Genomic DNA, 12,591 nt, shown 5'->3' on the forward strand with positions numbered 1-12,591 from the left:
ATGGCTATCATCAAGAAATCATATTAATAAAAAATGTTGGTAAGGCTGCAGGGGTAAAAAGGAGCCCGACCACATTGTTGGCGGGAATGTAAACTAGTACAATCATTATGAAAATCAGTATGGAGATTCGTCAAAAACCTGAAAATAAAAATTCCATTTGACCCAGCTATTCCCCTTCTAGCTATCTTTCTGAAAGACATTAAGTCACAGTGATCCATGCATACCCATGCTTATGGGAGCACAACTCACAATAACTAAATCTTGGAAGTGGCCTCTATGTCCATAAATAGATAAATCGATAAAGAAAATTTGTATTTATACCCACTGGAATATTACTCTGACATAAAGAGGGATGCGTTTGAGTCAGATATAGGAAAATGGTGCACTTTGAGGCCATAATGTTACGGGAAATAAATCAGACACATAGCTTAAATGTTACATGGTTTCTTTTACATGAGAAAACCAAAGTAAAAATAATTTAAAGAGAAAATAAAAGACAGATAATAGGAATCAGGGAGATAGATCTTTTGCAAATGGGAGAGGGATTTAGAAAATGAGGGAGAGGGAGCAAATGGGACATAAAAAAAATTAAGATGTATTATGGAATGTACCAACTCTCCATAATGAATGTAATCATTATATACTGGAAACATGTACTAATAAAATTTTAATTTTTAAATTGGAACATTGCCAGGGATTTAGCTCAGTGGTGCCACTCCTGCCTTGCAAGCACAAGGTCCTGAGTTCAACCCCCAGTACTAAAAAAAAAATTAAATTAAAATAAGTCCATGTTTAGTTTTATGTATAAATGGTTACATATAGAAATATTTATAAATACATGTACACACAAAATGTACCAATGATTAGAATGAATAATCGATAATGTAAAATAGGAAGAAATGGTCCAAAGGGGTAGGGGTAGTAGGAGGTGCAGGGGAAAGGAAAGAAGGGAAAGGAAAAATGATGAGAAATGGAAAAAATGGAAATAAGGTCTTTGTAAATAGGGAAGGGTGGAGGGCATGAAGGGAGGGCTAGGAATGGGGAAAAAATAAGAACCAAGATGCATTATGTAAAGGTACAATTCCCAATGAGAAATGTAATTGTGTTGTATACCTACAATGTACCAATAAAAGAATTTAATACAAAAAAAAAATACATGTACACACAAGTTAAAATATATACATATTTTTCTGTCATATATATTGATCTGTCATATAACGGGGTCTTTAAGAAACAATACCCCATGTGATGAAGTGAACATGGCAACATGTTAGCCTGGAAAACATGACAAATCATCGCTCCAGTAAGAGAGAGTCAAGAAACAAAGACTTTGATGTGGAATCAAGCATGGTGGGAGATGAGGATTCTTTGGTCCTAATTCAACCCATCGATAAAAAAGGGGATGTTAGAAAGAATTAAGATGTGTCATGTGCATGTACCAACCCCCTAGATGAATGTAATCACTATGTACTGCAAACATGTACTAATAAACTTTAAAATTTTAAAAGCAGATACCCATCTTCAAATAAAATAATCTAACCCAAATCTTATTATAAAAGAAATCTCAAATATGGAAAGAAGCAAAATTAGCATAGGCCAAAAACATTATGCACACCACAGGGGAAATATTCATCCTACCCAATAAATAGGGGACTATGGATGTGTAGAACAAACGGAGGTGGGGTTAAAAAACCCACACTAAAGATTCTGTCTGGCACCTACAATGTAGAGCAGATCTCAGAAGAAATTTCCTCTTTTGGAAACACTATTAAAAAAACAGTATGTAGGGCCGGGGATTTAGCTCAGTGACACCGTGCCTGCCTCACAAGCCCAAGGTCCTGCGTTCTATCCCTGGTGCCGGGGAGAGGAGAAAAAAAAAAAAAACAGTATGTAATAAAATCATTATTAGTAAAAAGCATTAACCCTCTATATAACAGTTACAACAAATAAAAAATTAGATGTCACTGAGTATTTGAAATGACAACTGTAAATGTAATCACTCACTTCTAGTAATTCTGAGACAATGGGCAGAACTTCAGGATTGCAGATATCAATAGAGTCATCGCGGTATGTCTTCTTTTTATAACAGATATTACCCAAATGTAATATTGCTGACAGGAGAGAGAAAATTCTGTGAAAATAAAAGCACAAATTACGGCTTCTTGCACATATGCATTCTCAAAACTCATTTTATTTCAAAATTCTAGTTAAGTAAACAAGTACAAATATATAAGTATGGTATATACTCGAGAAAAGCAGAAATCAGATTATAACTAAAATTTACTATTTATTGTACAAGTACTGCACAATGTGCTGTACTTTATTTCATTATTATGCCATTTGTTATAGTTATTTCAAGAGGACCTCTTGCTTTTGACTGAATTTGCTTATTAGTCTTTTAACAACTCCATTCCTTTCTAAATGCTATTCTTCTTGCCTAAAATGCCTTTTCTCTGGATTGTGTATTTCAGAAAAACTGAATCAGAATCTCCTAAGAAAAGGCCTACAATCGCATTTTAATCAGATATCCCAGGTGATTTTTATGATTATATATTTTAAATGTTTTCCTATATCATATTATGGTACAGTATTTTTTTTAAACAGTGGAAGGCCAGTCAGTGTATTACTAGCACCAGGCCTCTACTATGAAATACTTCCCTTGGCCTCCCTTACTCATTTCCCTCCTGCATCAGGGGACACAAGCTCTCCATGCAGGAAGTAACTCCCTCCACTTGTGCACTACACCTCAGCAGCTCCAGCTGACTCAGCAACCTTATTGTATTCATTTCCTATCTCTCAGCTGAACCTGAGAACTTTTTATCAAAATATTCTCCTGTTTACTTTTCTCTTATTTTAACATGTGCATGATGGCATCGTAATTCATGCGTCTCACTACCAGGAAGCTCTGAACCACGAGTGGTTCAAACCGATGGGAACGTTTTAAATAAATCATCCTAGATCCAACATGTTTACTTTCGCTTCAGAAATGAGCTTACGGAAATACTAAATTGGTTATCTTCACCCTATCATTCCTATTCACTGCCACACTTGGCCTCTGCTACCCACTAACATGTCTCAGAGGTTACCAACAATGCCACATAGTTAAGAATGATTATGTCCTTAACTTCTCTGACCTTTCAGAAGCATTCAACACAGATGAACACATCATTCCTGATCTTCCTCTTTATGCATATCTTCATACTTTGCCCAATTATTTTCTTAGAATACAGTAAATCTGATCTATGTGCGAAAATTTAACTACATTGTCTTCCTAAAATTAGTAAATATTTGAAATAAAACAAAGATAATAGCAGATATACTTTGAATCACCACCATCCAATTCATAGGTCTAATTTTTCTAATAGTTTAAAATTTTTACATGTTGAATCATAAGATTCAAAACATAGTTACAAAGGAGTAATTCGTAAAAGTATTCTGGTATGAATTAGAAAAGCTAGCTCAGTATCAACAGAAACATTAATAAAAACTATTGTAACAATATATGACTCATTTTTTTTAAATTTTAGTAGCAGTTTATATAGCTGCTAATTACATTGTATCCATTTTTTGGGTTCAATAATCAATACATTAATGTTCTCACACACAAATATATATGATACCACAAAAATATATGATACATAGTCTCCAGCAATAATGAATGCCACATAATTAATGTATTATAAACCAATATTAAAAAGATTTCAAACTATGAATACAAACCCTTGCTCTCAAAAGGCTTATAATCTTGCATTAGGAGATAACATCAATAATTATACTATTTTAAAATACAAACGGCAGAAATAACACACAATTATGTAAATTTTTCATTTTAAAAAGGCAAGACATAAATAGTGCTTTACAGAATAAAGTTTTCAATTCACATAAGGAAAGGCTGCCTACTCTAGATTAGCTCTAAGAAGAAAACAATGTTGTGCTTTACTGACAGAGTTTATCACAGTCACAGGAGAGAGTGGAAGCACACAATACACTCTATCCAAAACACTGAAAATAGTGGAACAAGTGGAAAAATATGAAGATCATCTCAAAGAAGGAAAACAGTAAATAAAACATGGTATTTTAGAGAATAAAACCAGCCTAGTTAAAATGTAAAAAATTACGTTGGGGAATATCTGAAGATAAAAGTTGAGTGAAAGAGAAGGGTCACACTGCAGGCCGGACTCTAGGAATAAACTGCTTCCAGTGGCTTTCAATATGAGATCCAGTCACATCAGAAAGTGCAAAAGACAATCTCTTAGTATCCCAAAAGGAAACATTATACTGCCAACTTATGCTATTATCTAAAAAAAAAATTGTCACTATGTAATTTAATACAGGTTGAGTATCCTTTATCCAAAATACATGACATGGGACCAGAAGTGTTTCAGATACTGGGATATTTGCACAGACTTTAGTGCTTATCCCAAATCTGAAAATGCAAATTCTGAAGTGCTCCTGAAATGTAAAACCTTCTGAGTGCCAATCTCACATATAAGTACATTCAGGATTTGAAGCATTTTGAATTTTGGATTTTCAGATTAGGGATACTCAATCTGTATATATATTGACGCTTCATTCAGTTCTTGGGTCAGCCAGTCACCAGTTGGGTGTCACTTGCAGTAAGTGAGGTAAACTAATGGAAGAGCAAAAGTAATACAGCATGGAAACATAGAAAGGGGTATTCTCACTGATTTATTGACTTTCAATGAGTTACAGTTTCTGTACCAATAAATGTTTTTATGTATTTACAGATTACCTGGCTTTAACTGTGCATTTAAAAAGTCTAGCAAAGACTCTACCAACTGAATAGTTACACCAACAACATAAGCACAATCAAATAAGAAAGAAAACAGAAGAGGTAATATTCTACTCCTATGAGCTCATCACTCCAGAGATTAAAAACACAGTATCATCAGATCTTACGTGTTTATCAACACTAATTCCCCTCAAAGAACATGGCTAAGCACAGCCAGATACAGTGGTGCATGCTTATGCTCACAGTCACTTGGGAGACTGAGACAGGAAGCTCACTTGAGCTCAAGAGTTCAGGACCAACCTGATCCAAATAGCAAGACCCTGTCTCAAAAAGCAAAATAAAAATCTAAGAAACTTTTCTTCTGATGAGAGTCAAAGTTGTATCTTTAATTTTAAACAGTTTTATTATCAAAGGGAATTTACTTCATCTTTTATCACAAACTCTATATTTCTATTCTGCTTATATTTACTGTGAATAAAGTTTTAATAGTACACCCATAAATTTACAGGAAATACATAAAAAATTAAATTTTGCCAACAGGTATGCCTGACCTAATAAAAACAGAGGTAAATATATAGAAAATGAGGAGCTATAAAAATAGTGTTATAAAGTAATAGTTTTTAAAGATCAATAGGTAGGTTTCTGGGGCCTCATAAACTCCTGTAATTACATGCAAATGTTTATGAATGTTCATTTTACAAAAAGAAGAGTTCTAGCTTTCATTAGATTCTCAAAGAACTTATGACAATGAAAAGGAATGAAAAACAATGCTAAAGATTAATGAGACAACAGATCAGAAATTCTATTTTAAAAATTGTTTTAAAAAGAACCAAGGGAGAGAAATCATCCAAAGACACATTATGATTTATTCTCTACTGGGGGTATAAGAATACAATAAATACACTCACTGTCTTCGTGTCTTGGGCAGAAATCCTACCATTTCCATAGCCAGTTGTAAGCGTTCAAAATCATGCCTCAAATCTTCTCCTTCCACTGTGAAGCAATCCTGCTTAAGATAAAAGGGGGAAAAGATCAAGATTACTGTTTTAGGGGCCAGGGATTTAGCTCAGTGGTTCCACCGCCTGCCTTGCAAGCAGAAGGACCCGAGTTTGATCCCAGGTACCAAAAAAAAAAAAAAAAAAGATTACTGGTTTTAAAAAATGTGAGCCATTCAGAAATACGGTAATTTAAGGTAAGTATACCTATGTATAAACACAAATTAGAGCTGGGGAATGTTTAGACATAAGATTTATTAGACCTCTTATTTCACTGTAATAAAGTAAAAACATACCAACCAAAATATCAGGTTACTTTTTTTCTTCCTTTACAATCACCAAAACAAGGATCTCAAAAGTTACTTAGATAAAATGCTAGTGGTACTTATAAGGAATGTTGAAACCAAGATTAATTTTAAGAAGTTCTGAAGAGTTTTGGAGATTCAAGGAATTCATAATAGTTCAATTCCACAAGCAAATGTTGTCTGTTCAACAAATATCTAATATGTGCCCACTATAAACAAGGCACTGAACTAAATCCTGGTAACACCAAAACAATTTGTAGAATAGGCAGTAATATAGTTGGAGAAGTGGATCCTAGATTTATAAACAGTTCCTAATGAAATAATACAGACAACACAGAAATCAACCAAGGAAAGAAAGAAGTATATGGCAAAGTATAAAAGCCTTCAACAAATACACTTTACATGAGCCAGTAAAAATAGTTAGGCGCTACCAAAATTTTTAGTGCAACCTTTGCATTCCAGTTCCTAAAATAGTCAAGCAGCAATATTACTGACATAATCTAAATCTTTAAAACCCTTTACGACATGTTCTTACACTCTTTTGGTGGCCTCAACAAATAGCAAAATCATAATTTTTTCAAATGTGTCTGGATCTCCTTAGCTGCTTTCCTGATGACAACTGTAGAAGAAAAACTTAAAGACAACATAGATCCACCAGACCAAAAATGCCCTTATCTTAGCTTAGGTATCTTAATTCAGGAAAATATAGAAAGCTGACTCTGAGCCAGACAAAGATTCAAGTGTAAGTAGCAATGGAAGTGGGAAAGTAAAATAAGGGAAGGAAACGTTGCCTGAACAGGGAACACCATGGAAGGAATCCCAAGGCTACTTTTGAAAAACAATATAAAACCTAGAGAGAGGTGAAGAAGCTACAGTATTACTAGACTACCTCTCATCAGTCATAAGTTGTGGACTTACAGATACAGGATCAGACAGCTGTAATTCCAGTCATCTCTGGAGGGCCCTATAAGAACACAAGGGCATTCCAAGACTCTGGAAAAAGCCGTTATGTCACTAAGATACAAATACTAGAATCATGATATGTAAGGTTCCAAGGAAAAGGCAAGGTACAATTCAACAACTGTTAGAACCCTTTCCAATGAAAGGACACAGCTTAATCCCTGGGCCCAGCTCAGCAGAAGCTCTTATGTTAACTCATAATACACTGCTGCATGCCCTCCATACACACAACCAAAAAGCTCCTTCATGCTATCAGGGCTTTTTTTTTTCCTGAATTAAGAGAACCATTTCTTACTTATAAATGTATAGTTAGAGTTGTGGTGTCTAACTTATGGCATGCGTGCCTCAGCAGGCTGTTTGTTGCCAACTGAAGCTCTAAAACGTTCACCATGATTGGTCTAGAGGCAGCCACCTCCAAAACACAGGTGAATAAGAAAACTCTGGGGCTTGTCACACCCCCTACACCCTCAAGAAGCAAGGGGGAGGGGTATGACAGTGGGCAGTCTGGTCACACCCTCTCTGGCTGTCAGAGGGAAAAGGGAAGGGTAAGGCAGACTAGTTTTAAGGTACAATGACAATGTACATTAACCAACATGCTATCACCCTCTATATTTTATAAATAATGAAACAAAGGCTGAGATGTTACATTAACAACAAAAACAGCTTACATTTGAATAGATTATCATCATTTCAAGTGAGAAAATCTCCATTTACTAAATATCTACATATCAGTCACCATGAGTCACTTCATATATACTCTCTTAACTCCATCAAACACAGAGATTTTACAAAACACACACACACACACATTTATAGGCAAGAAAACAGACTCAAAGGTAAAATAATTTGTTCAAGTCCAAAAGTATGTTAAATAATAAAAATGGTCAGACCAAAATGTATCCAGTTTCAAATTCTCTGCTCTCTCCCATGCAACTCTGCTGCTTGAATTTAATAGGATGACTCTCAACTGGAATTAAATCACCATACAACTGACAACAACAGATCCCTTACAAAAAGCAATTTTCTCACTGTAGGTCTCCTAGGGACCATTTATACACCATCATAAAATACGTTAAGTAATGTAGCATAAACAGTAGGACAGTTCTTTAACAATCCTCTCTGCCTAAAATGTTAGTCACTTAAGTTCTAAAAAATTCACAGAAAACCAAAATTTAGTTTGTCCTCAAATACACTATAAGAGCTAAATGGAAAAGAACTAAAAGATTCTCAAATTGACTACTTGACTTTTATCAATTAACAATCTAAGAAAAACAATCGGAATGTAATGAAAATTCAAACCGAAATAGATTAGAAAATCCATAATAAGCCAGATGATGTATGAAAGTAATATTAAAAAGAATACAAGATTATGGATACAAAGTTCCTCTAGAAAGAAAAGACAGATAATGATTTCAATGACGGCAGCAGCGACGACAACATTTTATCTGCACTTAGTGCTCAGCACTCTATTACACACTGCCTAATATAGTACTCAAAAAACTTAAAGATCATTATTAATCCCGTAAATAGGTTAGGTCACAGAAACAAATTAAGTGAACTGCTGAGAGTCTCAAAATTAGTAAGCAGAAGAGCTAGTATTCAAGTCAAGTCAATCTCTTTCAGAGACCAAATTCTTAAGCATTTTTTAGACTATCTCTGAACAAAAGTAGATCAGTTCCATCCCACTGTTATCTCTGAACAGGTGATCAGTTCTGCTATCTGCAGGATACATTTGCAGTGCCATACCCACTTCCCAAGAAGGCACAATGCACTAGGTGTATTAAGTAAAAGACAGAAAGGAGAAACATCTTCAGAGTGGCAAAACAACTTAAAATGTTTCTATTTAAATTCGCAAGAATTTGTACAATTTAAATGTCTATATGTGATGCCAAACTCTGGTGTTGGAACCAAACACTTTAAATATACAAATATATTTGGTCTCCTTACTGTGATCTTATTAAAATATTTATTATACAAAAAAAAAATGTCTTACATATATTCCCCAAAATGTTAAACCTGAACCCAAAAATTTCTTATTATGATATGGTAATGTAATTAAACTCTGAACAAGAAAATTAATATCCACACATACTGATCCCACAATTCAGAAATAGGTTAGTTTTGCAATTAGTGGAGTTTAGATTCTCATGCAGTAAGAAAGTTGTGGGTCTTTAAAGCAAGGACTTAGACACATTATATTTCTGGGACGAATATTCAATAATTTAACTCACTAGTTAATTAATAAAGATAGATCCATCTGTGTTTCTAGCCTTTCACATCTGACCTAACTGCAAAATGAAGAAAATAGATTTTCTGTGTTTTTATGGTTACAAATTTGTCTTTATCAAATATAAAAAGTAAAGTGAAATTTACTCATTTTATATCACATCATATATGCCCTTAAATCATTCAATTTAAAACCTACCCTGGGCATGGTGGCACATGCTTGTAATTCCAGTGCTACAGGAAGGCTAGTATAGGAGGACTGCAAGTTTAACCCCTGCCTGGGTAATTCTGGGACTTAGTGAGAGCCTGTCTCAAAATCAAAAAATAAAACAATGGCTGAGAATGTAGGTCAGGGCAGGGGCCCTCTATCAATCCCCAGCACTGCAAAAAAATTAAAAAATTAAAAAGTAATAGTAATACAATATTTTAATTTTTTGGAAAATTGATTGTGGCCTCTCTTGCTATTGAAAAGAAATCAAGGAAAAGATACACATACATTCATCATATGAAAAGACTGTTGACATGTGAAACAGGAAGGATGTAATTTTTAAACAAAAATTAAATAATAATGGGTAATGAAAAACTAAAATATAATTTAAAAGATAAATCTCAGAAGACAAAAAAACTGTAGTACATATAAATTCATATCAATCCAGAAGAATTAAGAATGAGATTAACTGTCAATATAAATGCTAAATGTAGATTAAAATCCCCAAAAGAGTAAACTTATAAAATTTTCAACAAACCAATCATTTAAAAAATTAAACACTGGGCCAAGGATTTAGCTCAGTGGTTCTACCACCTGCCTAGCAAGCACAAGGTCCCGAGTTCGACCTCTGGTACCAAAAAAAAAAAATTAAAACACTGATGTATCTTCTTTCCTAGCACTGTTTGTATTTCAGTTGATTTTCATTCTGACTGAGTTACATGATTGAGATAAATGAGCAATGTGAGGCCCTTTAGCAGGAACACATAATACTGACCGGCTCAGAGTCATAGCAATAATCATCCCAGCTCTGTCTGAGGGGTTTCTTTGTTATCTGAAAGTAAGGCAGATTAGTTAGGTAGAAGTTATTAGTAATGCCTATTATACTTCTCTAACAATTTCTTAGGGTACTGTGCAAGTAGCACTGCTGCTAACCAAAGAAAGGTTACTTTGAATAGCGGCATAAAACCAGAAACAGGAAGACATTCAGATTCTGAAAGACCATACATTATTCTGCCCAACCCATAATGCCACTGTCTAGTGACTGATATTTATATTAACTGCTGGTCCCATATCCTAAGAATATTGACATTATAACAAGAATGTCATGGCCACTGATTATAAAAAGATACAGAACGATAGTAAAAATACAAATTTTCTATTACTAACACATGTCATCTTACAGGTGATTACTGCTTTGTAAAAAATAAATTATTTCATCACCCAAATATAAAGCAAGTAATTTAAACAGGGAAGAGAAAATTCATAAGTTGAATTAGCAGTTTTTTAAAAATTTACTTTATTCTGTCCTGTGACAATGTCTGGTATTATATCAGAAAGTGATATTTCACATAACTTTGAAATTCTTCATATATTAATATAAAGTAAGGTGATTTATATTAACACATAATTCCAAAATTAAGAAATATCTCTTATACAGTACACTGTATATCCTAGGAAAAGTGTAAGATGTTATTTTCATAACCCTCAATCTTTTTTCATAACCCCTACAATCTTTTTTGTTGTTTTTTGTTTTTTTGTTTTGTGAGACAAGGTCTTGCTATGTGGTTCAGGCTGGCCTTGAACTCACCATATAGCCCAGGCTGGCCTCATACTCATGGTGATCCTCCTGCCTCGGCCTCCCAAGTGCAAGGATTATAGGAATGCACCACCATGCTCAGCCATACCACAATCTTTGAGTCATCATCAAAGTGTCAATAATTACAAAATCTATATAAGAGTTTCATTAATGGGGCTGGGGATTTAGCTCAATGGCAACACATCTGCCTTGCAAGCACAAGGACCTGCGTTTGATCCCCAGTACCAGGAAAAAAAACAGAACTTTATTAATTGCAACAAAAGAATTTTCCACAGATATTACATCTTGCCTCAAACAAAAACTAAGCGAAGGGCCAGGGATTTAGCTCAGTGGTGCCGCTGCCTGCCTCACAAGCTCAAGGTCCTGAGTTTGATCCCAGTACCCCCTCCCAAAAAAAAACTAAGGAAAGACAATATATTAAATGGTCTACTGTTCTACTAATTCCATTAATGTTGGTTAATATAAGGAATAAAATTAAGAGAAATCAATGCCATGAAGTTATGAAAATTACACCTTTTGTGGAAGATTAGAGATGAATTTACAGAGTTTAAAGGAAAGATTCAACTTCTCTAAGTCATTTGTCTTTGAGAGTTTCATACTACATGTTTATGAAGACTATTTTTCAAATTATGTAGTAATACTTCAAGTCAGTATCATAATATGCAAAGCAGTTAAGTGTACTAGGCTGTAAAGCATGCAAATCAGATTTCAAGTAATCCCTTGAAAAAGACAAACACTAATCATTAACATTTATCCCCCTGGGATGTGTAAAAGTCATTCTGGAAAGAATACCACTTTTCTGATATGAAAAGATCTAAACACTATTTTTTCTTAAAGGTTCTCACAAAACACAAAAAGAGCAAAGTAACTTTTTAACATTCATATAAGGGTAGGAATTTTTAAATTTGAAAATTGCAGACATAAACTTTTAGATTGCATATATGGAAACTATCTAGTTAATGATCCATTACAAAGTTCTGGAACAAAACCACTAGAACAAAAGATTTTTTAAGAACTAAAATTCAATTCTGCCCTACATTTCAAGATGCTTTTCAAGAACTCTCACCTGATTGAGGTAATGATACTCCTCTGGTTGTTTAAGGTGGAATGCTAACCTCTCTTCTTCACTTGCTCCTGCCAGGAGGTAATAGAATACATGGTAATTCCTGTTGGAAACAAAGAAAAGTATAGCTTTATAATGAATATGATTTATGGTAATCATTTAACAGAAAAAAATCAAATGTAAGTAAAATATGTTCACTTTGTTTCCTGTTTTAATATGTAACTCAATATTTAAGTACTCCTACAGAATGATGTTTTAGACAATGAATGGAAAAGAGGGATGAAGTCAGTGAAATGGCAAAATTAAAACTTCTGAAAATTCAGTATTACCTAAAATCAATGAGGAACCTGGAAAACTTGTCAGAATTAACTCTCAGAACTCCAGAAATTAACCAAAAGCTTGCAGCAATCCAGGGAGTGTTTATTCAAGAAAAACAACCGAGTCAGGAGTGTGCCTGTGATCCTAGCACATGGGAGGCTGAGGC

At 34.1% G+C, this 12,591-nt stretch overlaps 1 protein-coding gene across 20 annotated transcripts in view; it reads right to left on the bottom strand.

The window, feature by feature from the left end:
* Myo9a (myosin IXA) overlaps positions 1-12,591 on the bottom strand; it is a 305,400-nt gene that overhangs the window by 168,895 nt on the left and 123,914 nt on the right. For 19 of the 20 annotated variants that reach the window (XM_087198928.1, XM_087198925.1, XM_087198926.1 and 16 more), the window contains exons 5-8: positions 12,111-12,210; positions 10,223-10,279; positions 5,662-5,759; positions 2,005-2,131 (exon numbers count right to left, since the gene is read on the bottom strand). In XM_087198928.1, coding sequence (XP_087055054.1) covers positions 2,005-2,131; positions 5,662-5,759; positions 10,223-10,279; positions 12,111-12,210 — 382 coding nt within the window. The remainder of the gene's footprint in view (positions 1-2,004; positions 2,132-5,661; positions 5,760-10,222; positions 10,280-12,110; positions 12,211-12,591) is intronic. The other variant, XM_013076162.3, reaches the window with a different exon arrangement.

Source organism: Heterocephalus glaber, unplaced genomic scaffold (assembly GCF_053883595.1).
Source record: "Heterocephalus glaber isolate CG9 unplaced genomic scaffold, H.glaber_assembly_v1.0 deba00001689, whole genome shotgun sequence".
Taxonomy (NCBI): domain Eukaryota; kingdom Metazoa; phylum Chordata; class Mammalia; order Rodentia; family Bathyergidae; genus Heterocephalus; species Heterocephalus glaber.